Source organism: Anolis carolinensis, unplaced genomic scaffold (assembly GCF_035594765.1).
Source record: "Anolis carolinensis isolate JA03-04 unplaced genomic scaffold, rAnoCar3.1.pri scaffold_13, whole genome shotgun sequence".
Classification (NCBI taxonomy): domain Eukaryota; kingdom Metazoa; phylum Chordata; class Lepidosauria; order Squamata; family Dactyloidae; genus Anolis; species Anolis carolinensis.
Window position 1 is genome coordinate 7,129,021 of NW_026943824.1, and position 26,880 is coordinate 7,155,900.

A 26,880-nucleotide genomic window follows, 5' to 3' on the forward strand; every position below is an offset into this window, starting at 1 on the left:
ACTAGCATAAAACCAATTCAGCAGATAAAACCTAACAAGAGCAATGATTTCCCCAAAGACTAAGAATATAGTGACTCATTGATCACTTAAAATTATTTAAAAGAATGCTGGCCACAACGTGTGGGTAAATTGGACTGAATCAACTGGGCATCAAAGGTTTTTCCAAAAAGCCACAAGTTGACTTGGATCCACAAAGGCAACCTTCAAAGGGAAGGCATCGCATGACTATTATTCCCGAAAATTCATCTACCAGTGGGCAATAATGTGGATGCTGTTGGGAGAAGGTTTTGGGGAAAGCTTTCTGGGCCCGTCATCCAGGCAACGCCATTCTTCCCTCCCTCCCTCACTCCTTGACATTTGTACAAAGCAGAAACCCATGCTGGCTTCAGGGCCGGATCCTTCTTCTTTCCCCTTTGGAACAGGCACTCTTTCTTCCCTGAAAACACTTTTGTTTACGCCAGCCCTGCCGCACACCCACCAGCCACAGTTCTCTGAATATTTGGACATCCAAACGGCCAAACGGCTCTTGGCGCCAGATGACCTTTTGCAGAGCCACAGTCCCTTGCCCTTCCCACCTAATGCCTCTGGCCCTTCCCCTTTCCCTCTTCTGATTCTAAGTTTCTGAAAAACCTCCAGACACAGAGAGAAGGAGAACTGGCAGGAGAACAGGACGATTAGGCTGCAAACAAAGGGCCTCTGGGTTTGGAAGTGGTCTCTGAATGACAAAAGAGGTCTGAGTGAATGGTGCGGGAAGGATGCAGTCGGCAATCCAGCCACACAAAAGTCATGCAAAGGTTATGAGTTGCAGGTGACTGCAAATGCTTCATGGCAGAAGGGGAAACATCTCTCTGTCTGAGATGTATTGCATTTGCCCCTATGTTCTTTTAAAAAGAGCAATACATATGTTTCAATGCAGCTGAACCCTGTCAAAGTCCAGCCCTGACTTCTCATTTTGTCACATTTTTAGGCCCCCTGGACCACATTAGTCACAAGGACACCACTTTTAAAAAGGACTCCCTTGGGGCTGGAATGACCCAAACTTAACAAAAATGTGCCAATAAATGCCCTTCATGACTGAAAGAGGTCATTTTGGGTCAAGAAGAAACCTCTAAAGGGTCCACTGGGATGGATAGTCCAACGGTCTGTCTTCTGGGCTTCACTTCTGTCCCATTTTGGATTGTTTTGCAGTCAGAACAAGTAGTTACGCCTGATTCCAATGGAGTCTACTTCGCAAACATTAAGGAATGTCCTCTATGCAGAGAGTCTGACAGCATTAAGAGGCATCTTAATTGCTTATTTTGTGCCTTTCCCTCCCAGCTAGCAAAGGGCCTCAATATAAGTGGCCACTTGTTGAGGGCCATCCAGAGGGAAGAACAAAATGCCACTTTGTTTTCGTCTCAAACCCAAGCTTTGCTAAGGAAGACCAAGAATGTGGCTGCATTGTGGAAGAAATCGCAATCTCAACAAAACATCAGACGGCAGTGATGCTCTTGGGAGAGAATTAGAACTCAAGACCGGTCAAGTGCGGGACTTCCTCAAGATCCAACAAAGGGTTTTGAACCCTGATCTGCAAAAATGCCCAACCGGGGCACAAGAGACCCCTTAAAATAATCCCCTCTGTTTGGTGGCACTTTTCCAGGCCTCTTCCGCAGAGGGATGGCGCTTCCCTCCACATCTTTGTTTGTGACTCATCTTGTTCCTCTGTTATTTGCAATTGCTGTCCAGACACATCCGCTAGCGCAAATAAGGGAAAATAGATCCATTCATCACCCACAATGGGAGCCGCCCCGATTTTGGACACCAGTGGGAACAGATTCGGCAAAGACCGTCTTTGCTGCAAAACTGCTTTTGTTGTTTAATTGTATCACTCCTTTCTCCCAATCTTGGGATTCAAGGTGGAATAGGGCCAACACATGCAAGAACCTGTTTGCTGGGTCTGTAGTAATTTAAATCCAAAAAATGACAACGCCACACAGGTTTGGCCATTGAACCCATACGGGCAAGTCTCACTCTCTCAGCCTCAAAAGGGAGCTGGATTTCCACTCTTCATAGTTCTCCACATTCCCTACCAAATCTCTTTGTCACACTCCACAGTAAGGCCTTTCACCTATTCTTCTGCTTAAGTACTAACAAACAAGTCACTTTTGCAACTCAGATCAAAAGAGGGATTATAAATCTTGCCGCTTCAAGCCCCAAACTTGCCAAAGAAGCCAATGCAGACCACACAAAATCAGAATCCGGAATCCATCCTGGAATCTTCTAACTTTCATGAATTCTTCTGCTAAGTGCAGATGAACAGAACCCTTTTGCAACTTGAAGCAATGAGGAAGCATCAAGCTTGCCAATTTGAGCTCCAAATGTGCCAAAAAGCTAACACAAATCACACAAAACCAGAATCCTATATTATTAAACCTGACCGAGAGGGGGCATCTTTTGGCATGTGATATATACATATAATTCCCATCGATAGACGGTATGGATCCCCTGCCAATGGGGCTGCAAATCCACTTTCAGTCCAGACTTTAGTCTGAAATCTTGAAATCAATTCACAACCATTTACATTCAGCACCTTGGATAGCTCATTGAAAGTCCATCACACTCAGGGTACATCTATACTGTGGAATGAATGCAGTTTGACACCACTTTAATGCTATAGAATGACGAGAGTTGTCATTTGGTGAGGCCTCAATCCTCAAGGCTCAAGACCTTGTAAAGCTAATACTCCTAAGAATTTTTTTTTTTAATATAATTTTTATTGAGTTTTGTTACAATTCGAATCTAAGGGAAAGAACGAGGTAAGTGTGGTGGGATAGATGGGTATGGTAAAATTTGGATAAGGTGGGGGAGGTATCTACTTTCTCTAGATATCAGGGGGAGGGGGGGTTCTAGCTGTATCTACAACTATAAAGTAGTAAATACAAAGGGAGGATCTGGGGAACACAGGGGGGGGGGGGGGAAATGGGGAAAGGGGGAAGAGAGAGGAAAAAGTACCTAACTGGGGAGGGGATGGGGGGGGGTGTAGACTTCCACTCTTCCATCTTCCTATTATTTCCATTTGTTTAATTCATCTTCTTAGTTCTTCTTGCAAATACATTTCAAAGCTCGACCAGTCCGTTTCTTTCATGGCGCGTCCGGTGTTCTTTTTGATCATAAAAGTCAATTTGTCCATATTCTTTATCTCTACTACTTTTTCTAGCCACATTTCTTTAGTTGGGATGGTTATTCCTTTCCACTGTCTTGCTATTACTAATCTTGCTGCGGTAATTAGGAAAGTAAAGATTTTTTCCATGTTCTCTCTGTTCTCCTTTTTTCCTTTCCCTTCATTATCCTGTTTGGGGTATAAACTTAATAGATAAATGTCCGGTTTGCATTCCAATTTATTTTTTAAGATTTTCCCACATTCAATATTAATTACTTTCCAAAACTTTCTAATGTTCTTGCAACTCCACCACATATGGTGGTATGAACCTACCTGTTCCCTACATCTCCAACACTTGTTGTCTGCATTTTTAAACATTAGGCCCATTTTTTTCGGCGTTAAGTACCACCTATGGATTGTTTTTAACCAATTTTCCTTAAGGTCAGTTGCTAGACAGTATTTAATTTTTTTCCTCCTAAGAATTCATAGTGTTGATTAATAGAATCCTAGAGTTGGGAGAGACCACAAGTGGCAGTTAAAGTGGCATCAAACTGCATTAGATGAAACCTTGGAGAAGCATTAAAGTAAGGTGTTAAATGCAATTTCCTCCCCAAAATGCACCAGGGCAGAGGCAAAGCCTACCTCTCTCACAGGAAGTTCTCTGGATTTCTGGAAGCAAGGAAAGTCGCAATCTTGTTTGGATTGAGCTTACGCTCCTTCTCAGTTTATTTCAAGCCTTCCTTTCTTCGCTCGGCTAAAATATAAAGGAGGGGGGGGAGAGAAACGAGCAGGACAGGCCTCCCATGATTTGCCACCTGTTTATAGGCCGGTCGGAGGGAGCCTCGGGGGTCCGGGGGCTCAGACGTAGCCCACAAGCCTGGGGGTGCTGGGGAAGGTCTTGCGCATGCCCATGCACTTCTCCTTGTCGATGAAGAGGGAGTTGGCCTTCACCAGGAGATCATGCTCCAGTTTGGCCTTGTTGAAGATCAGCAGCTGGAGGGTGTCCTGGGCCTCGCGCAATCGCAGCTTCAGCGTCTGCAGCGTGTCATCGATGGTGAAGACCTCGTTCACCAGCCTACAAGGATAAAAAGGAAAGAAAGGACACAGCCACAAAAACTGTTATGACAGCCACAAAAATGAAGTTTCTGGAGTAGAGCAACTACTTTCAAAGTCAGGACTGCACAATTTAACAGGAAATAACATTTTCAAACCAAGAACAGAACATTTTTCAAGTTTTGTTACATAATTAATAACACATTTATATTTATACAATAAATTATTATTATTTGCTGTATATTATATAATAACAATTGCAGTAATATTATGTTATTATTACTACTACAATAATAATTATAGTAGTAGTAATAATAACATAAATATAATAATACAATTGTGCTGTCATTATTTACTGTATAATATGGTCCCAGGTTCAAGCCCCGGGAGCGGCGTGAGCGGCCGCTGTTAGCTCCAGCTCCTGCCAACCTAGCAGTTCGAAAACATGCCAATGTGAGTAGCTCAATAGGTACCGCTCTGGCGGGAAGGTAACGGCGCTCCATGCAGTCATGCCAGCCACATGACCTTGGAGGTGTCTGCGGACAACGCCGGCTCTTCGGCTTAGAAATGGAGATGAGCACCAACCCCCAGAGTCGGTCACGACTGGACTTCACGTCAGGGGAAAACCTTTACCTATTATATTACAAAGTATATAAAAGTAATAATGATATAATTTTATTTATGTGGTAATTATTATTTATATTATTATTATATAGTATTATTATTACTAGCATTATTGTTGTTATTTACTCTAAATTATAGAGTAAATACAGTAGAGTCTCGCTTATCCAAGCTAAACGGGTCGGCAGAAGCTTGGATAAGCGAATATCTTGGATAGTAAGGAGGGATTAAGGAAAAGCCTATTAAACATCAAATTAGGTTATGATTTTACAAATTAAGCACCAAAACTTCATATTATACTACAAATTTGACAGAAAAAGTAGTTCAATACGCAGTAATGTTATGTTGTAATTACTGTATTTACGAATTTAGCACCAAAATATCACGATATATTGAAAACATTGATGACAAAAATGGCTTGGATTATCCAGAGGCTTGGATAAGCGAGGCTTGGATAAGTGAGACTCTACTGTAACAACAACAGAAATAATAATAATAATAATAATAATAATGATATCAAAGAATAATAATCTGCAGTTGTGTTATTTACCGTATACTATACAGTAAAATTATTATTAATATTATTATTAGGCAGATAGTATTCTTATAATAAAGCTTTGGAGTAGGCCCATACTTTGAGCAGAATGTAAAGAGCATGATCAATTCCAATGCAAGACACATGGAAAGAGCTTGAAAGTGGGACATTTTTAAAGCAGTTCAAGAAATGAGATGGCAGAGGATAACTAGGTACTGTCCCTTCCAATTCACAACAATTGCTAAGTATATTAAATACTTTTACTACTTAATTTAAAGAGAAACATACAGGGAACAACCTTGTGCTACCCCCAGTCCAATTATGTTTTAAACAAGCTCTCTGGATCTGGATCTTTGTTCTTGGTTTTACTTGATCCAGCTCTGCGGTTTTATTTATTTGCTCTAGGTTTCAATTTTGCTGGGGTATGGTTTTATGGCTTTGTTGCTTTGCTTTGTCTGTGCTTCTGAAAGGTGTAGCCATGGGCTCCCAATGTAGTATCCATCTAAAGCTAGGAGAAGGTTGTTTTTTATGTACTACAAACCTCAGGGTCGCCATCCAGGTTCTATAGACCAGGGGATTCTGGTGGCGAGAGTCCAGAAAGGGAGGAGTTGGCTTTGTTCAAACCATTGCAACCTACACTTGCCTGCGACCTGTTGACCGCTTTTTGCAGGTGGGAGAGAACACCAGAAAGCCAACGGTTCAGATACAAAACCCCTTTGATGCTCAGCCAAGGCCTGCAAAGGCCTCCGGCAGCGAAAGAGCTGCTGGAGATGATATCTTTCCTCCCTCCCTCCCTCCCATAAATGGTGTTCATCCAGGTGCCATTGGAAAAGACAGACCCTCTTTGGATCCTTCCAAATGAGAGGTTGGTGGTCTTTTGCACTAAAACTAGACATTAGTGAACACACACTAAAACCTCCAAACCCATGTCCCTGAATCTCAAAAATGAAGAAGAGGGAAGATAATATCCCACTGAAGGAGGAGGAAAAGTCTCTGAGCCCTTCAGAGAGCTCAAGGGAGGTCAAAATTAACACATTTATTATGATTATGATTATTATTCAATTTGGTACTAGGGGCCTCTAGAGAGAGAAGGAAACTTATTTTATTGGAGGAGTTGAAGGAGGAAAACAGAGAAAAGAAGAATGGATAAAAGGATGGCAGGAGAATAATATAGCGGGGGGTTGGACTAGATGGCCCTTGAGGTCTCTTCCAACTCTACTATTCTATGATTCTATGATTCTAATAGAGGGGTACATATATGTACATTTACCTAGAGAGCCACTGAACACTGGACTATATATTGTGAACATTCCATAACTTGGAATGGGAGGCCAAGTTTCAAATCCCCACTCAGATAGGAGCAGCCATTGGACAAGACACACTCTCTCAGCCTCAGAATAAGGTCATGGCAAACCTCTTTGGCACAAATCTTGCCAAGAAAACCCCATCAGAGGGTCACCGTAAATCAAAATTCCTTAAAGGCACCCAACAACAACAAAAATATGAGATCTTTCCCCCTTTTTGTTTTAATACCCATGAATGACAACAACAAAGCGATAGCTGGGTGGCCTGAATGCCCTAAAGGCACAGATTGTGCCTGATCTTGGCAGCCGTTTTGCTTCTCTTTTGTGCGAGAACAGGAGCCTAAAAATACCTTGGCAAATCTGTCCGAGTTAATTATCAGGAGCAAATCAACGGAGCTTATTTTTCAGCAAAACAGCTCTTGAGAGTGTTTGCTTCCTTTAATTCCAGGGCTCCTGGCCTGATCCCGCCCAACTGTATTTTCCTTACACAATACCATACACACACACACACACACACACACATACATTCTCCATTGAGGCATGTATCCTCGGAGGCAGAATATTGACACAGCGCAATCAAAGGATATTCAGGCGGCAACGTTTCGTTTTTCCAAGTTGAATAATCCAAAATAAATAGACAAAAGCACAGAAGTTCTCTCTCTGGAAGGGCAAATATGCCAGCAACCGGAAGCATGTTTGCTCCAAAGAAGAATCCTACTCTAAATGTATTTGGGACTGTTGCCCAACATGGTTAGAAATGTGTTTTACTGCTCTTGGAGTAATTACAAATTGCTGTAATTTATTATCTATCTATCAAAAGTCAAATTTGCATATACATTAGTTGGTTTGTCACACATGGACTCACTTGAACTGTGGGACGTCGCGGCATAACTCCATGTTGGGCCTCCAGGTCCTGGCTTCCAGGCGGGTCTGGGCCAACTTGAGCGGACACTCCTTAGCCATAATGGCCCTCTCCAGCAACATGATGGTGTTTTCTGTCTGAAAGATCTGTTGAAGGGTCTGAAAGGAGAAGAAATATTTGTAATCTCTGTTCTTTCTTATGTATGAGACATGACTTTGACCACTGACCTCTAATATAAATGTGTTTTTCAAATATGTGTTTTGGGCAGAATTGTATACATGGAAAAGGTTTGAATCAGGGGGAAAACCCAGAAAGATGTTATCAGAGAGAGATCTGTCAAACAGGAATCAAATGCCACACTCATCCCTTTGTTCCAAAAATATTCAACTTGGCTGCTGTTCCAATGACAATTGTTTTCTGTATTTTGAATATTAAGTTGGTCAAGTAAAATCACACTTGTGTTGGAAATAATGCCTGCCTAAAGTATTCTGTCCTTGTTTCCATCTAGTATACAACTGTAAAAGAATACCATGAAAAACACACAAAAAGCATTATTACATCAAATGTAGGTTGAGAATTCTTTATCCAGAATTCCAAAATCCAAAGAACTCCACAATTTGAAAAAGTCCACAAATAAAGAGTAATCCTTTTACTCTGATGGTTTAACATGCACAAACTTTGTTTCATCTACAAAATGATTAAAAAATATTCTGTATCAAATAACCTTCATAGTATGTGTATAATGTATCTATGAAGCATAAATCATTTTGTGTTTAGACTTGGGTTCTATCTCCATGATATCGCATGATGTACATATATGCAAATATCCATAGCAGTAGTCGTAGTAGTAGTAATTATTATTATTATATACCCACCTCCCCTTGTGGCTCAAGGCATACAAATATTATTATTATTGCTATTATTCTTGCTGTTTGATAAGAGAGAAAAGTGGTATATAAATAGTAATGATGAAAACAATATATTTATATGAAAAACCAGGACAGTAATCTGTGCAAATTAAAAACAAGCTATGCACAAAATGAGCCAAAACCAAAAAAGCACAGTTAATAAAGAATTCAAGGCATAGGAGATATTTTAAAAAGCCTAAGATGAACCAATGATTCAGAATCACTTGCCTGGCAATGGCATCTAAAAGGCATGTAAAATTGGCATAGGTACCTACCTTCTTTTCCCTTGGAACTCCAAGGCATTTTGCTGCTTAAAGCAAGGGGCGAATTCCCACCCACCTCTTAGCTTTGCAATGGGATCATTCCAACTGAGAGTCATCCCAGTTAAAATAATAATGACTCCATCAAAGAGTCAATGGCAGGCGTCCCATCACTCCTTGATGAAGGCAAAGGCGAACCTGCACCAACGGCGGAGGACGCCAATGGGCCAATCTGTGCTCTTTTCTGGGGGCAGGTTTGGATGCTTGGCAGGCATGCAACTCATCTACAGCCCTCTGTTTTTCTCATTTGCTTCCTGATTTCTGGAAGGCAGCCACCATATGATGCAGGCTTGGAGCAATATGATCAGGCGTGATCCACTGCCAACGATGTGGCTTTCATTTGGGTTCAATCTGCAACTGCAGATTTCTTGCCAAGGCTGACAAGGCCCACCTGGATAGATAAGAGGGTCTTTCCTCCCGCTAATTCTTTATGGGTTTGAGTTGACCTTAAAATCTCATCTGTTCTCCCACTTGAGGCTGAAAGGGGGTTGTTTTGGAATATTCTGAGTTCACAAATAATATTGTGCTTCTCTCTGGCAAGCAAGAACATTTCCAGCTGCATCTGTTATCCCACTACTATTTTAGAAAGGTGATTTCTTTGTTCTCCTATTTATATCCTGCTTCTTATGGGACATAAGCGGTAACGAAGTGCGTCACTTCTATAGTGTAGATGTACCCCAAGATTTTATTTAGCAGGATGTATTTTTAAAGTGAATCCACATGGCGCAATTATACCCTTTTACCTGAATTAAACCATAAGGAGTGGTGGGTAATAAATAAAATTATCATCATCATCATCATCATCATCATGACAGTTGTATATATGCTTTTATGGTTGCATTTTTACTATCTATAAATGTTTACATGTTGTGCCCTGCCTTGAGCTAAAAGGAGAGGTGGTTCATAAATAAAAATTATTATTCTTACTATTATTATTATTTTGGTGAGGCACTAAACAGAGAAAGAACTTGTAAAACCACAACATCCACTAATTCCATAGCATTGAGCCATGACAGTTAGTGTTGCCAAACTGCACTGATTCTTTCCTGAAGAAGGAAAAAGTTTATTTGGAAATCCAAAGGTGTGTAGCAGAAGAATGTTTTGGGGTAGCAATTGCTGCAAGTTTGTATCAAAGACCAAAAGCTTGAAAAAAGGGAGTAATGGCATAGGCTGACCCTTCTTGGGTGTTGCAATTTCACAAAGCCCTTAGCTTCTCCGTTGATGCCCCACCAAACTGCAACTTCCAGGATTCAATAGCATTGAGCCACACTAGTTAAAGTCAGGCCAAACTGCATTAATTTTACAATGTAGGTGCACTGAAACAAGATAAACATTTATGTGGAGATCCAGAACATTAATGTCTTGGGGCAGCCATGGATTCAAGTCTGAATCAGAGACCTACAAGGTTTTTCAGAGTTTGAAAAAAGGTAGGAATGACATAGACTGGCCCTCAATTTTAGAAATTCTTTAGCTTCTCTGCTTGGGACCTCGCCAAACAATAATTCCTGCAATTCTGCAGCCTTGAGCCATGGTGGCGAAAGTGGGGTCAAAACTGCATTCAATCTACAGCGTAAAGGCACTCCAAGTGCAGCACAGACTTGTAGCATTGACCAATAGCAGACCCATTTGACTTGTTTCCCGACATGAGGACCCTACCTTGGCCAGCTGGGCCTGCATCTGGTTCTTGGAATCAGCGATTTCTGAAATGCGGCTGTCAAAGGCCAAGTTGGTGTCAGTCCACTGCCTCCACATGTCGTCCGAAGTGACCTCCAGGACGTGGTCGGCCTCCTTGCAGAGGGTGGTGGTGTTGGCCCGTGCATTTTGCGAGTAGCGGATGTTGTCGTCGCTGAACTTGGCCCATGTTTCAGGAACAGTGACACTGCATGGCAAGAATTGGGCTAAGGATGAAACCCAGGCCTCCCACCCTCCACCCCTTCATTGTGACGTACAGTGCTTCCTTTTCACTCTCGTTTAAAACATGCATAAACATAATCATCCTCACCATCCTCATTTTCTAGAAAAAACACTTTTCTAGGTCTTCCAGCAGGATTCCTGCAGAAGTTGACCACAGAGTCGTACTGGAAGTTAGAGATTCCTACAGAGATGTCCTCAAAGGTTTAAAAATGTCCTCTTATTCATATTTTCCACTTCTGCAGAGTCCAATATGCATTAATTCCAGAAAACATGGAGGTCTCACTGTATTCTGATTTTTTAATATATTTTGTTAGCAATCTCAAGTTGTTGTTTTTTGCCCTGAGTAAGTTAACTTTCAAAATTATCCCAACAAAACTGAATATTTTGGAAATTCAAAAGGCTCATTTAAACAGAATTGCTATAATATCTTGGAATTTACTTTTTGTATCAGTCTCTGCTTTTATAGATGCCTTAGACTATGTTATGCTTCACCTCGAGCTGAGAGGTGGGTAATAAATAAATTGTTGTTGTTGTTGTTGTTGTTATTATTATTATTATTTCTTAGTTAATTACTCTTCTAGCTATTCACTTATCGTACTTACGTCCCATCGATTTTTTCCACTCCATGGTAATAGTTAATGCTGTCTGAAGTGTTCCTGAGGTTGTAGCATTTCTCGTCAATAAAATGGGCTGAGTTTTTGTCGCGAAGGTCCCGTTCTAAGGCATGTTGCGCATCTCTATTAATGCTATTGCAAAGAACATGTCCAATGTTTTGCACAAGTGACAGGAGAGAAAACAACACAAAACCATTTGTGAATTCAGACCAAAAGGTTTGGCAAAAGTCTGTTCAAGAAGCTTCCTCACATACTGCCTGTTCACTCAATCTATCCATGTGACTGATTCTACACTGCCATATTATCCAGTTCAATGCATTCTAAAACCGGATTAGATGGCTTTTTAGATTCAGCCCCAATGCCATCCTCACTGCACTATTATAATAGCAGTGTAGACTCATATAATCCAATTCAACACAGTTCAATCTGCATTAAATAAGGCTCCATCTACACTGTCATATAATCCAGTTTCTGAATCCAGATTATCTGTTTTGAACTGAATTATATGGCAGTGTGGAGTCAAATAATTCAGTTCATTGCAAATAATCTGGATTATAGGGCAGTGTATCTGGGGCCTCAAATACCCCTCCAAATTGTTATGGCTTCTGTCTACATCATTCTGGATCTTGTAGTTTGGTGAACAAACATCAAATGCATTCCAATACTTTGTATGCACTAAAAAAAACCCAGAAATCCTTGGATTTCATGAGACAAAGGCACGGCAACTCAAGTGATATCAAAAGTGGCATCTACATCCTTAAATGAATGCAGTTTGATACCACTTTGACTGCCACAGCTCAATGCAATGGGATCCTGGAAGCTGTAGTTTGGCAGATAAGGCCTTGTGAAACCACAAATCCCAACAGCTGAATCTTCTTGCTGGAAAATCCTCCTTTACCTGTTGAATTTGCCAGCTTTTAATGCTCGATTGAAAAGCAATGACAAGAAGAATGAAGAGTAACAACAATAATGGCCTTTTAAGGTTGCAGAGCCTTTTTTTCAGGTCCTTTCTATGAAAGTTGAGTGTGATTTCTCGGGTTAATGTTCTGAATCCCAAATACATTCCATGAGCGGGTTGGCAACCTCTTCATAAATGTCATTCTCACAGGCAAGAATGAATAATTTGACTATTTTTATCGCCGCTCTGAGAAAGTTGTCAAACTCAGCACCGTTGACAATTCGGGACTTCATTACTGGCTTTTAAGGAAGTCTCACCTTTATATTCCCATAATTTGAAGCTGATTTGGCGCATTGTAGTATTTGTCATTTTGGGTTTTTTTTTAAGCTGATCTTTTTGTGTAGAAAATGAACTTCCTGCACAGGAAATAAATTTTTCTGCCCAGTAAATATATAGAAGACATTGTTTTCTGCACAGAAAATGCCACATTAAAAAAACCCATATACTTTTGCACAGAATAAATCTTGAATTATGACGCTATTAAGATTTTCCTCATCAGGGTTTACAAATAATTGAGAAACCCGTTTTCAGTCCATGTTTTGAGTGTGTTTTTCAAACCTGATGGTCTAAAGCTATTTTGTTGTTCATATCTGCCAGGAAAATCAGCCTTAATTTACTGTAATGCTATAGAGCAGAGCCACCCAAAATCCTCAAAAAACCCTCAAATTTACTGTCACTCATGGAAAATACCCTAAAAGAGATTTTTCAAAGTAAAAGGCCATTGTAAATAGGACACAAAACGTACGCCATTTGTTGATCTATTCTTTCCGCCAGTTTTCTCATTTTCTCCTGGCATGATCTGATCACATCAGTTTCCTATAAAAGAAGTAAGGATTACAATCTTTGTGAGACTATAACTGTACTTCAATAACAACTTTTTAATTTATGTATATTTAGGTATATTTTAATGTACAATGTATTTTAATAGTTTTAACTGTTTTATGTGCTGTTTTATATTGGTTTGTATGGGCATCTAATGGTTGCCACTGTTGTAAGCCGCCCTGAGTCCCTTCGGGTGAGAAGGGAGGGATATAAATGCGATAAATAATAAATAATAAATGTCTTTCCATGTCTTTTTATCTCCAGTTGGTTCAGTTTTATCAAGCTGCCTTGAGTTTCCCATTGGAACAAAGGCAGGATAGAAACAAAACCATAATATGGAATTGGCATCATTTTCAGAGTCAAACAGGTTCACAGCCATTTTATATTATTGGTACATTATTATTAGTAGTAGTACCTTTTTCTCTCTAAAAAAAGAGACTCAAAGCAGCTTACAGTAAAACCAATACAATACAATTTAAAGCCTAAACATATACACACATTAAAATAGAATGAAATATTAACAGTATTAAAAATAAACAGTTAAAACCCTTTAAACCATTTTGAAAACCTATCCATAAATATTATTATATCATATCCTTCAGCTGAAACTTCCTTAAACTATAATAATTTGGATTTGGGTTCAAGATAGCATTTCGGTTTTTAAAAATTCAACTTGTTGCAAAATTTCCAGTCCAACTGGCAAGAAATTGATTCGAAGAAAGATAAATTATCAAGCAAAATATTGTGGGTTTTTGGCTGCCTCCTAAAAGCCACTTTTAAAGAAATAATAACAATAATAATTTAAAACCTCATAATGTACCTGTATGAGATTCTTTTCCACATTATCATGGACCAAGTCAATCCCCATCCGTTTCTCCCGATTGTATAAGCATTCCAAGACAACCTGAAAAAGAAAAACCAAAGGAATTAAATCTATACAAACCCCTACATGTGTGAATCATTTCTTGGTGGCTCTTTCCTTTTTATTATTAAGATTTCATGTTAAAATTCATATATCTATTAATAATGATTGGGAAAGGAAAGCCAAGCTGCCACCTCATGGCTGGTTTTGGACTCACAATGGAACAAAAAAAAAAAAAGATCAGGCTGGAAGTCATCTGAAAGCGATACCTCCCCACGAGCAAGTAACTTAGACCTCCCCAAACGTTGGGGATGTGGTGCCCCAAATCGGGCTCCGTGTGGCCTACCTGCAAAGGCCCCTGAGCCTCGTCAGCTGCGCACTCCAGTCTCCGCTTAGCCGTGTCCAGCGCCCTAGTCGCGGTCACCAGCCGCTCCAACTCATAGCTCAGCTCAGAGCGCCAGAAGTCGATGTCGGCCAGCCGCTGTCCAATGTTCTTCCCTGTAGACTCCTGCTGCTGCCGGGTCAGCTGGTCCTTGTCCTGCATCAAGCGAGTTGAGTCGGCGTTGAGACGCCCAGCCCAGTGGCGGTAGGCCTCGGAGCCCTTGATGGCATTGGCATTGGCCTTGTACCAGTCCTGGGGGCTGTAGCGGGCGTAGAGGGCTGAGCGCACTGAGGGGAGCACTGTGGGAGGCCGGAGAGGGGCCAGGAGCCGCCCGCTGCCATCCTCGTGCGGCCGGAAGGAGGAGACCTTGTAAAAGAGGCTGGGCCGCCATGAGCTCAGGTAGCGGTAGCCCGGCAAGTAATAGGCCTGGTAGCTGTCATGGGTCAAACTGGTGGGAGCCACCTCTGGAAGGAGACAACTTTTCCGGGGTCCGCAGTAGCTGGCTGTCTGTGTGGTGCCCAGGAACTCCATCATCCAAAGGTCCAACTGCAAGGAAGATAGGCTGCGACACTGGGGCTCTCCCCCCCAAAATCCCCCCAGCTTCCTGTCTCTGCAGCTGCTGCCTCATGGCACTGTGACTGGCCGATGGTGTCACAAAAGAGGAGGAAGAAGAGATCATCACAGGCCCAGCCACACTCAACCTGTGGGGTTTAAAAACAAAAAGGCATCACCAAGCTTATATTGCTGTGGAAAAAAAATAAGAATAGGCCCCATCTATACGGTCACATAATCCAGTTCCTGAATTGATTTATACAGTAGAGTCCTACTTATCCAAGCTAAACGGGCCGGCAGAACCTTGGATAAGCAAATATCTTGGATAATAAGGAGGGATTAAGGAAAAGCCTATTAAACATCAAATTAGGTTATGATTTTACAAATTAAGCACCAAAACATCATGTTATACAACAAATTTGACACAAAAGTAGTTCAATACGCAGTAATGTTATGTTGTAATTACTGTATTTAAGAATTTAGCACCCAAATATCACAATATATTGAAAACATTGACTACAAAAATTCCTTGGATAATCCAGAACCTTGGATAAGCGAGTGAGACTCTACTGTATTTAGAAACTGGATTATATGGTAGTGTGGATCCAGTCATATATATATATATATATATGTATACACACAAACACACACATATATATATACACGTGTGTGTGTATAATATAGTGTATATACACAAAATATGGGAGCCCCCCAGTGGCACAGCATGTTAAAGTGCTGAGCTGCTGAACTTGCGGACCAGAAGGTCGCAGGTTCAAATTCGGGGAGCGGAGTGAGCTCCCACTGTTAGCCCCAGCTTCTGCCAATCTAGCACAGAAACCATGTGAGTAGATCAATAGGTACTGCTCCGGCGGGATAGTAATGACGCTCCATACAGTCATGGCGACCACATGGCCTTGGAGGAGTCTATGGACAATGGCGGCTCTTCGATTTAGAAAGGGAGATGAGCACCAACCCCCAGGGTCGGACACGACTGGACTTAATGTCAGGGGAAAATCTTTACCTTTACCCATACACAATATATACACAAACACACACAGAGAGATATACAGTAGAGTCTCACTTATCCAACATAAACGGGCCGGCAGAACATTGGATAAGCGAATATGTTGGATAATAAGGAGAGATTAAGGAGAAGCCTATTAAACATCAAATTAGGTTATGATTTTACAAATTAAGCACTAAAACGTCATTTTATACAACAAATTTGACAGAAAAAGTAGTAATGTTATGTTGTAATTACTGTATTTACGAATTTAGCACCCAAATATCACGATATATTTTGACTACAAAAATGGCTTGGATAATCCAGAAGGTTGGATAAGCGAATGTTGGATAAGTGAGACTCTACTGTATACACACACACGCAAACACACATATACAAAATCTAAAAAGGAAATGAAATAAGCCCCCAAACCCATAACAGATAAAGCCAACACACCAAATTATAATAAAATAAGCCCTTCTCCTCAAACATTGTGACTCCAGTAGTTCCAAAAGACCCCACTTTTCTGAGGGGAATCAGAGCAGCCAATGGAAAGCGCCGCTCAGACCACGTGACGCTTATAAGCCGTGCTTTCCCCCCCCCCCCCTTTCAACACGGCGCGCGCCGCTCCCCAAACGCGCATGCGCGCTCCACAGAGCTCACGCGGAGGGCGGAGCTTTTGCCATCCCACTCATTCGACTCACGCACTCGTTCCCCGGAAGTTGGGAGAGAGGAACTATATCCCAGAGACACCACCGGAAGTGTGCTTTTGTTTTACTTTCCGGTAGCTGTTTTTTTTTTTTTGTTTCGACATGGCAGCGGAGGGGAAGGGCTTGCCTTTGGTGGATGTCCCGCCTCAGGGTGAGAAGGAAGGAAACCCGGCTTCTGGGGATTGGTGGGGCTTTTTTGGGCTGGATGAGAGCTAATGAGTTGAAATTGTACTTCATGTAGTAGTAAATTGCAGAAATGTTGAAAGGCATGGGACCCATATAGACAATTTGAAGAGCATTGCCATGTTAATTATACTGGCCTCACTATAGTGCAGGCATGGGCAAACTTGGGCCCTCTCTTCAGGTGTTTTGGACTTCAACTCCCACAATTCCTGCATTGACATCCCCTGTTTGGTTATCAGCCAGCATGCCAATGCTTTAAATCAAGAAATAGTTTTCTAAGATCTACAGAGGTTCTCTCAGAAGCACCTCAGCAAGCAAGAGTCCAAAGGTGGCAGGCTAAAAGTGAGCCACTGCATTTGTTTACCCCCTTTTTGCCACAAGCATCATGGTATCTAGGCTTTCTAGCTCCTTTCCTGAGTAAATGCATATGTAAATGAGTGATATGTCGCTATTGAAGAGAAACAGAGCCTTTTGAGTTACCTTCCATCTTAATTCTAAGTTTTCTGTGCATTGCTGCCTATTCAGTCCTTTAAAACCAAAGTCGGAAGGGCTGAGAAGATTGTTTGTTTACCAACGATAGCTTCTGATTCCTTCGTTTATTTTTCTGTGAGGAAAAGAAAACTTTTAGTTCACTGAAGTCCCCATTCTACTATCCTTGTTTTGAAAGTTACTTTTAAGAGCACCCTTCGGTAGATTCGTACAGTATACAAGTATGCTTCCAGTTGGAAATACATTTAGATATCCTTAATTTTTCATCACAGGGCCGGGTTGTGGTGCAGGCTGGTGAGCAGCCAGCTGCAATAAATCACTCTGACCTAGAGGTCATGAGTTCGAGGCCAGCCCTTGGCAGGGTGAGCACCCGACAATTAAAAATAAAAAATAGCCCCTGCTAGTTGCTGACCTAGCAACCCAAAAGATAGTTGCATCTATCAAGTAGGAAATTAAGGTACCACTTATTAAGTGGGGAGGCTAATTTAACTAATTTACAATTCCATAAAAATCATCGTTGGAATGAGGAAGTGCCGTCGCAGTGGATGATGAAGCAGTTGCTCCCCCTGTGGCCACAATCGAACATCCCCTCAGGAGAAGGTTAAATTGCCTCTGCGTCTGTCTCTGTCTTCGTTCTATATGTATATGGCATTGAATGTTTGCCTTATATGTATACAATGTGATCCGCCCTGAGTCCCCTTCCGGGTGAGAAGGGCGGAATATAAATACTGTAAATAAATAAAACCCAGAATCTCAATCAGTGTTTGAGACCGGATGAGAGACTCCCTCCTGGGCACACAGAAGACAGGGCAACTGGAAGGCGCTGAACAGACTGCACTCTGGCAGCACAAGATGCAGAGCCAACCTTAAGAAATGGGGCTACAAAGTGGAGTCCACGACATGCGGGTGTGGAGGGGAGCAAACCACAGGCCACCTATTACAATTCAGTCTGAGCCCTTCCACATGCATAATGGAGGGCCTTCTTACAGCAACACCAGAGGCACTCCAAGTGGCCAGCTACTGGTCAAAGAGCATTTAGTATAATGCCAAGTTTTCTTTTTAAAAAAACAAACTTTGTTTGTGTTTTCAAATACATCACAACTTGTAACCTTGATTTGCTTCTAACACAATAAATGAATAAATTATTATTATTATTATTATTATTATTATTAATAAAACTGGGTGTGGTCCATCTTTTTTTTTTTTTTGTCCCCCACAGAATGCCCCGGCACCGGCAGTGACCAGGCAGGCAAGGCCGATGCCTGCAAGGGGTGCCCCAACCAGGGAATCTGCTCCTCGGGGAAGCCAGTGGGGCCTGACCCAGGTAAGGAGGAGAAGGAGGACTACAAGTCCCAGAATTATTATTTTGGAGCATGTGCAGAAAAGTTGGCCCCAAACCCTTCACAATTGCCAGATCTAAAAGAAAGGATTCTCATTCTGTGGCCTAGCCTTTTTAATTGTGTTTTTTTTCCCACTCTGAAGCCATTGAAGAAATCAAGGAGAAAATAAAAACTGTGAAGCACAAGCTGCTGGTTTTGTCCGGGAAAGGGGGCGTGGGCAAGAGCACCTTCAGTGCTCACTTGGCGCACGGCTTGGCCCAGGATGAAGCCACGCAGGTCAGTGCCCTTCTTCCAATGCCATTTAAAAACATTTGGATTCTTCTGTTATCAGCAGTTTCCAAAGTGTGAAGACGAGAGCAGGAGGCCCATTCCTATGCGAGAATTCCTCCAGCTTAAAAACAGTTTGTTTACATATTATGCCAGGGATCCATTCCAGAGCATTTCATGTGTAATAATTAATATATATAATCTGGAACCCTATTTTTCTGACCTGGAATACACAAAGCCTTAGGCTTCCAGCATCCCATAGAATCATGCTGAGAGACCTACAAAATGCCTGAATCCTCTCTTAATTGTAAACATCCCTAGTCCTAATAAAATGGCTTTGATCATTGCTGTTTATTATTTATTTAGTTATTTAATACATTTATATCCCTCCCTTCTCACCCTGAAGGGGACTCAGAGCGGCTTACAAATTAAATTTACATACAATATTATATTATTAGCATAGCACAATACTGGCAATAAATTACAATATTGTACTATATATATTGTAATATTATTAATAATATTGCATGTAATATATAATATATAATTAATATTATTATATTGTATTATTAGTATTATATTGTATTACAAAATAATATTATTAATATTATATGCATATACAATATATTGTTGGATTCAAACCTGGTGCTTTCTCTTCCCTCCATCCTAGGTTGCTCTGCTGGACATTGACATTTGCGGGCCGTCAATCCCAAAAATCATGGGCCTAGAAGGTGAACAGGTATAAAAGTAGTGACTGAAAGAAAACCTCATGTGGTTAGATGTTTCTTTGGGTTTTTGTATGGAACAGAAAGCTTGACCCGCAGTATCTTAAGTCTCTTATTGGTTGACATTCTGCTTGCTCTTAGACATTTATATGTGGGTTTCTTGTTTTGCTGTACAACTTTCTTTATAGGAGAGTTAAATCATCCTGTCATTTTACATAATAACAATATCTTATTGAAATATTTCCATTTTCAGGTTCACCAGAGTGGTTCGGGATGGTCCCCAGTGGTGAGTTGCCTATTTTGTAACATTCTCATACTTAGGCTGATGCAAGCCATGTAGATTGTAGCCTTCAAGGAAATGAGAATGGAGTACCTTCCCTTGTAGCATCTTCAAGCTTGCATAAATATATCTGATACTGTACTACTTTATAGCTGTTTGCTTATATTGGCCTCAATCAAGTCTAGGAACAATAGCGCTTAGCTTGTTACAGTGTAATACACACACAGGCCTTCAGAATAAAGGCAGTAAAGATCGAGACACCTCGGGTACAGAATTCACAATATTTGTAATCCACACTGTGTCTTTTTTCACTCTGAAATGGGTTTTTGTTCTCTCTTTGTTATAAAAGTATGTTGAAGAAAACCTGGGTGTTATGTCGGTGGGGTTCTTGCTCAGCAGCCCAGATGATGCAGTGATTTGGAGAGGACCCAAAAAGAACGGTTTGTACCTCAGAGGAAAAGGGAAAATCAGATACAAATAACCAAAGCCTAAAAAGTCTGACGTCACCTTGAGTCCTGGTTTTTGAGACAAGTCAGATCCTAAGGACTGAAAAGCCCCGGCTTATACTCAAGTGAGAGTCCTGGCTGGCTTATCCTTGAGTAATCAGAGTTGGACAGTCTTATCTTATTAAAGTCTTATTATTATCTTAAATTACAGTTTTATGTAAATATTCAAAAACATTTAACCTACTGATGCCTCAAATAATGTAATTTTATTGGTTTTTTATTTTTATTTTTGAAATTGATCCGTAGCTGCTGCATTTCCCACCCTCATCTTATACTTGAGTCAATAACTTTTCCCAATTTTTTGTAGTAAAATTAAGTGTCTCGGCTTATATTCTGGTCGGCTTATACTCGAGTTTATATGGTATCAACTTCTGAGTTTATTGCTTTCATTTCCAGAGAAGTTTCCAGTAGAGGGCAGAAGAGAATGGCAGACATAGCTTCAGTGGGAACATAAACCATAATATCATACATATCTTTTGCTGCTGTCAGCCTTCAAGTCATTTCCAACTTATATAATAATAATAATAAAATAATAAAACTTTATTTATACCCCGCCACCATCTCCCCGACGGGGACTCGGGGCGGCTTACATGGGGCCATGCCCAGAACAATACAATATAACAAAATATAAAAGAACAACACATCATAACACATTGAACAATACAATTGATAATAATATACATTACAATGCAAAATCAGGGAAACAATAAAAACAAGGGCGGGCCACATGAACACTAAGTTAAAACTCAGGGTGAGAAAGAAATAAGAATAAAAACCACAAAGAACAGGGTCATAAGATAGTGGTTACTTATGGAACTAATGGTTCCCTTAAGGGAGGCATGGGCAAACCTTGGCCCTCCAGGTGTTTTGGACCTCAACATTGCGGGAGTTGAAGTCCAAAACACTGTTTGTTCATGAATGCCCTAAGGTGAGCCCATCACAGGATTTCTCGGCAAGAAAAACCTCTGAAATGCATGGGCCAGTGGGCAACTTGAAGGCAAATGCACACACAATTCTTTTAGACGGATTCTGAGTGTATTTCTTATTTCCAGGAATGATCAAGCAGTTCCTTCGCGACGTCGACTGGGGGGACATTGACTACCTGGTGGTAGACACTCCACCTGGGACCTCCGACGAACACCTGTCCGTCGTGCAGTATCTCAGTGCTGCCGGCATCGATGGCGCCCTGATCATCACCACCCCCCAGGCACTATTCTTTTCTTTTTAAAATAATGATTGTTAATAGAATGTGGGGAGTGGGGAAGGATAAAAGAATGAATATCAAGTTGGGTTTTTTTCACATCCTATTTTGTGTTGTTACTACATTTCTGTAGTGCTGACTTCCTCCTACTATATAATATCACTGATTTCTTAAATGATAAAAAGGTAAACATTTATTACCATTTAGGAGCCCCGGTGGCAAAGTGTGTTAAAGCACTGAGCTGCTGAACTTGCAGACCGAAAGGTCGCAGGTTCAAATCCCGGGAGTGGAGTGAGCGCCCGCTGTTAGCTCCAGCTTCTGCCAACCTAGCAGTTTGAAAGCATGCCCATGTGAGTAGATCAATAGGTACAGCTCCGGCGGGAAGGTAAGGGCACTCCATGCAGTCATGCTGGCCACATGACCTTAGAGGTGTCTACGGACAACGCCAGCTCTTCGGCTTAGAAATGGAAATGAGCACCAACCCCCAGAGTCGGTCACGACTGGACTTAACGTCAGGGGAAACCTTTACCTTTTTATGTGTTTTAAATGCAATTGTTTTAATTGATATATTGTATTACTGTTTTATCTTTTTTATATTGTGATTTGTAGTATGTTGCTTATATTTTGTCCTTATGTTGTTTGGGCCGCTGCCCCATGTAAGCCGCCCTGAGTCCCCGCGGGGAGATGGTGGCGGGGTATAAATAAAGTATTATTATTATTATTATTATTATTATTATTATTATTAAACATTGGGTTTATCAAATAAGATACATGATTTTTAAGCATGGCCCATAAAGCTGTATTTAATTTTCCCTCTAAAATCCCCCAAGAGTTTTTCTCTGCCCTCTGGCCATAAATATACAGTCACTTGATGACATTCCACTGTTTGATTTGTTTCCTTATTAAAAGGAGGTTGCGCTTCAGGATGTTCGAAAGGAGGTCAACTTCTGTCGTAAGGTGAAGCTGCCCATCATCGGCGTGGTTGAAAATATGAGTGGCTTTGTATGCCCAAAGTGCAAGGTAATGTGGGATAGTGATGTATTTATTTATTTATTTACAGTATTTATATTCCGCGCTTCTCACCCCGAAGGGGACTCAGGGTGGATCACAATGTGCACATATAATGGCAAACATTCAATGCCATATAAACATAGAGACAGAGACAAAGATGCAGAGGCGATTTAACATTCTCCAGATTCCAGCTTCCTGAGATGCTCAATTCCGGTCACAGGGGGAGCAGCTGTTTCATCATCCATTGTGGCATCTTGATGGATACTTCCTCATTCCAAACAGGAGCTGGACGAGTTTTATGGTGTTGTAAATTAGTTAAATTTGCCTCCCCACAGAGCGGTACCTAAATTCCTACTTCATAGATAGAACTATCTTTCGGTTGCTTAGGTCAACAATGAGCAGGGGCTATTTTTTATTTCAATTGTCGGGTGCTCACCCCGACACGGGCTGGCCTCGAACTCACAACCTCTTGGTCAGAGTGATTTATTGCAGCTGGCTACTTAACCAGCTGCGCCACAGCCCGGTCCCATATATACAGTATATACAGTAGAGTCTCACTTATCCAAGCTAAACGGGCCAGCAGAAACTTGGATAAGCGAATATCTTCGATAATAAGGAGGGATTAAGGAAAAGCCTATTAAACATCCAATTAGGTTATGATTTTACGAATTAAGCACCAAAACAACATGCTATACAACAAATTTGACAGAAAAAGTAGTTCAATACGCAGTAATGTTATGTTGTAATTACTGTATTTACGAATTTAGCACCAAAATAATTATGATATATTGAAACCATTGACTACAAAAATGGCTTGGATAATCCAGAAGCTTGGTTAAGCGAAGCTTGGATAAGTGAGACTCTACTGTACATGCTTTTGTGGTTGCATATTCATGATGTTTTAATATGTAATGTTATGGATGCATTTGACTATATTGTGCCCTGCCTTGAGCTAAAAAAGGAGGCAAGTAATAAATTATTATTATTATCATTACCATTGTGATGGTTATTATTATTATTTCTGAAGTGGCGTCATTCTTTGTGTTTATGTGTTGCACATGGAGGCAGATCTAGTAATGCAAAAGGGCCGTATTTTGATGGGAAGGGTTTGCATGTGCTTGTTTTCCTTTCTTTTTAGATTGCGGAGTGTGCTCTAACCCTCCCTCTGTTTTGCAGAAAGAGTCACAGATCTTCCCTCCAACCACCGGCGGGGCAGAGGCCATGTGCCAAACTTATAACCTGCCTCTCCTGGGGAAAGTGCCTCTGGACCCTCAAATAGGTAAATGCAGTGTCTTGAAGGCACTTTTCCTCTTTGCTTTGGGTCTTGGAAACTGAGACACAATGCAAAAGAATATACAGGCAGTCCCCGAGTTAGTTACAAGATGACTATGTACTAAGTGACAGGCAGGCTATCTATAAATATAGTAATATAATATATAGTACTATATATAGTAATTTTTGAAAGTTCTTGGAGAACGGGAGAAGAACCAGCAGATTGGAGGAGGGCGAATGTGGTCCCGATCTTCAAGAAGGGGAAAAAGGACGACTCAAACAATTACCGTCCGGTCAGCCTCATGTCGATACCAGGCAAAATCCTGGAAAAGATCATTAAGGAAGTGGTCTGCAAACACTTAGAAACAAATGCAGTCATTGCTAATAGTCAACACGGATTTACCAAAAACAAGTCATGCCAGACTCATCTGATCTCTTTTTTTGATAAAGTTACAAGCTGGGTAGATGCAGGGAATGCCGTGGATGTAGTGTATCTGGATTTCAGTAAGGCCTTCGACAAAGTCTCTCACGACCTTCTGGCAAACAAACTAGTAAAATGTGGGCTAGACAAAACTACGGTTAGGTGGATCTGTAATTGGCTAAGCGAACGAACCCAAAGGGTGATTCTCCCCAATGCGTCGTCTTCATCTTGGAAAGAAGTCACGAGTGGAGTGCCGCAAGGTTCCGTCCTGGGCCCGGTTCTGTTCAACATCTTTATTAACGACTTAGACGAAGGGTTAGAAGGCACGATCATCCAGTTTGCAGACGACACCAAACTGGGAGGGAGAGCCAACACTCCAGAAGACAGGAGCAGAATCCAAAACGATCTTGACAGACTAGAGAGATGGGCCGAAACTCACAAAATGAAGTTCAACAGGGACAAATGCAAGATACTTCACTTCGGCAGAGGAAATTGAATGTAAAGATACAGATTGGGGGACGATGCCTGGCTAGACAGCAGTATGTGTGAAAAAGACCTTGGAGTCCTCGTGAACAACAAGTTAAACATGAGCCAACAATGTGATGCAGCTGCTAAAAAAGCCAACGGGATTCTGGCCTGCATCAATAGGGGAATAGCGTCTAGATCCAGGGAAGTCCTGCTCCCCTCTATTCTGCCTTGGTCAGACCACACCTGGAATACTATGTCCAATTCTGGGCACCGCAGTTGAAGGGAGATGTTGACAAGCTGGAAAGCGTCCAGAGGAAGGCAACTAAAATGATCAAAGGTCTGGACAACAAGCCCTATGAGGAGCGGCTTGAAGAACTAGGCATGTTTAGCCTGCAGAAGAGAAGGCTGAGAGGAGACATGATCGCCGTGTACAAATACATGAGGGGAAGTCATAGGGAGGAGGGAGCAAGCTTGTTTTCTGCTGCCCTGCAGACTAGGACACGGAACAATGGCTTCAAACTACAGGAAAGGAGATTCCGCCTGAACATCAGGAAGAACTTCCTCACTGTGAGAAGGGCTGTTCGGCAGTGGAACTCTCCCCAGGGCTGTGGTGGAGGCTCCTTCTTTGGAGGCTTTTAAACAGGCTGGATGGCCATCTGTGGGGGTGCTTTGAATGTGATTTCCTGCTTCTTGGCAGGGGGTTGGACTGGATGGCCCATGAGGTCTCTTGCAATTCTACGATTCTATGATTCTAATATTGAGATGAGTTGTTTTCCCCCACTGGGCAATCTGAAGGCATTGGATGTGTCCTGGAGATATTGGGAAACACAACAAAGGGCAAGAGCATTTATTCTGTGGTTTGTGAGCTAAAAGAGGGGTGCTTCTCTGTGTGGCTTTTGACCAGACTTTGCCCGGTTGTCCTTCTCTCGCTCCAGGAAAGAGCTGCGATAAAGGAGAGTCCTTCTTCTCTGCGGCACCAAACTCTCCGGCTGCATTGGCCTACAGGGAGATCATCCAAAGTAAGCCCAGAATCCGGAAGGTGGGGGAAGGCTGCGGGACAGAAATGCCGGCATCCTCCACAGTCGAGTCATATGTTTGCCTTTATTTATTTATTATTTATTTACTACATTTATATCCCGCTCTTCTCACCCCGAAGGGGACTCAGAGCAGCTTACAAATCAAATGAACATCTATACAGTAGAGTCTCACTTATCCAAGACTCGCTTATCCAACGTTCTGGATTATCCAACGCATTTTTGTAGTCAATGTTTTCAATACATCGTGATATTTTGGTGCTAAATTCGTAAATACAGTAATTACTACATAGCATTACTATAATTGTTTTATTGTTGTATCATTGATATTTGATTGTTTTATCGGGCTAGGCCCCATGTAAGCCGCCCCGAGTCCCTTCGGGAAGATGGGGCGGGGTATAAAAATAAAGTTATTATTATTATTATTATTATTATTATTATTATTATTATTAAAAAATATTTAACCTACTCATGCCTCAATTAATGTAATTTTATTGGTATCTGTTTTTATTTCTGAAATTTCCCACCCTCGGCTTATACTGGAGTCAATGTTTTCCCAGTTTTTTTGTGGTAAAATGAGGTGCCTCGGCTTATATTCGGGTCGGCTTATACTCGAGTATATACGGTATATAATATATAATTAATACTAGCTGTGCCTGGCCACGCGTTGCTGTGGCTAGGACTTAATTTTTCTTTTCTTTTTGTTGTATGAACGAAGAGGCGTGAATGAGAGGTTGTGCTGTCAGTTTTCAAGGTTGTGGGGCGTTTAGTTTAGTTGTTTTGTCCGGTGCCGTGATTCCATTACCCTTTTATATATATAGATATTTAGCCTCACATTTCACCTCCGTTTCTTCCATCTTTTTGCAGAAATCCAGGACTATTGCAGCCGAAACCAGCCTCAGGCGCAAGAGAACACTTGAGTAACAAGGAGGGTTTGAGAAGCCATAGGAAAGCACCCATCACCTTAAGCCTGTCTGTATAGGAATGCTTAAATTGTTCGATTTTGGAAATAAATTAAAGTTAATAAATGCCTACTTGAATTGTTTTTTCTTTTCTTTTACGGACAATGGTACAATGTTTCACTACAAGAGACACACTGAATGCTTGATTGCTCTTAGTAACGG

The 26,880-nt window shown here is 41.3% G+C and overlaps 3 protein-coding genes across 3 annotated transcripts in view; 1 reads left to right on the forward strand and 2 right to left on the reverse strand.

Annotated features, from left to right (window-relative positions):
- Window positions 1-3,916, reverse strand: part of emp2 (epithelial membrane protein 2) — a 46,229-nt gene extending 42,313 nt beyond the window's left edge. The window contains exon 1 of the mRNA XM_062964704.1: window positions 3,782-3,916. The gene's annotated coding sequence lies outside the window, so the exon portion shown is untranslated. The remainder of the gene's footprint in view (window positions 1-3,781) is intronic.
- Window positions 3,833-16,401, reverse strand: tekt5 (tektin 5). Its single transcript, XM_003228171.4, has 8 exons — window positions 16,306-16,401; window positions 14,259-14,995; window positions 13,871-13,954; window positions 12,974-13,044; window positions 11,259-11,402; window positions 10,399-10,621; window positions 7,518-7,672; window positions 3,833-4,214 (listed from the first exon to the last, which is right to left on the reverse strand). The coding sequence occupies exons 2-8, from the start codon at window positions 14,826-14,828 to the stop codon at window positions 3,998-4,000; spliced, it is 1,464 nt and encodes a 487-aa protein (XP_003228219.3). The 5' UTR covers window positions 14,829-14,995; window positions 16,306-16,401; the 3' UTR covers window positions 3,833-3,997.
- A 207-nt stretch (window positions 16,402-16,608) lies between these two features.
- nubp1 (NUBP iron-sulfur cluster assembly factor 1, cytosolic) lies at window positions 16,609-26,790 on the forward strand. The gene is made up of 11 exons (XM_003228172.4): window positions 16,609-16,710; window positions 18,451-18,555; window positions 18,714-18,847; window positions 19,509-19,577; window positions 19,817-19,849; window positions 20,193-20,283; window positions 21,402-21,556; window positions 22,460-22,570; window positions 23,738-23,840; window positions 25,658-25,741; window positions 26,624-26,790. The coding sequence occupies exons 1-11, from the start codon at window positions 16,662-16,664 to the stop codon at window positions 26,674-26,676; spliced, it is 987 nt and encodes a 328-aa protein (XP_003228220.2). The 5' UTR covers window positions 16,609-16,661; the 3' UTR covers window positions 26,677-26,790.
- The last annotated feature ends 90 nt before the right edge of the window (window positions 26,791-26,880 follow it).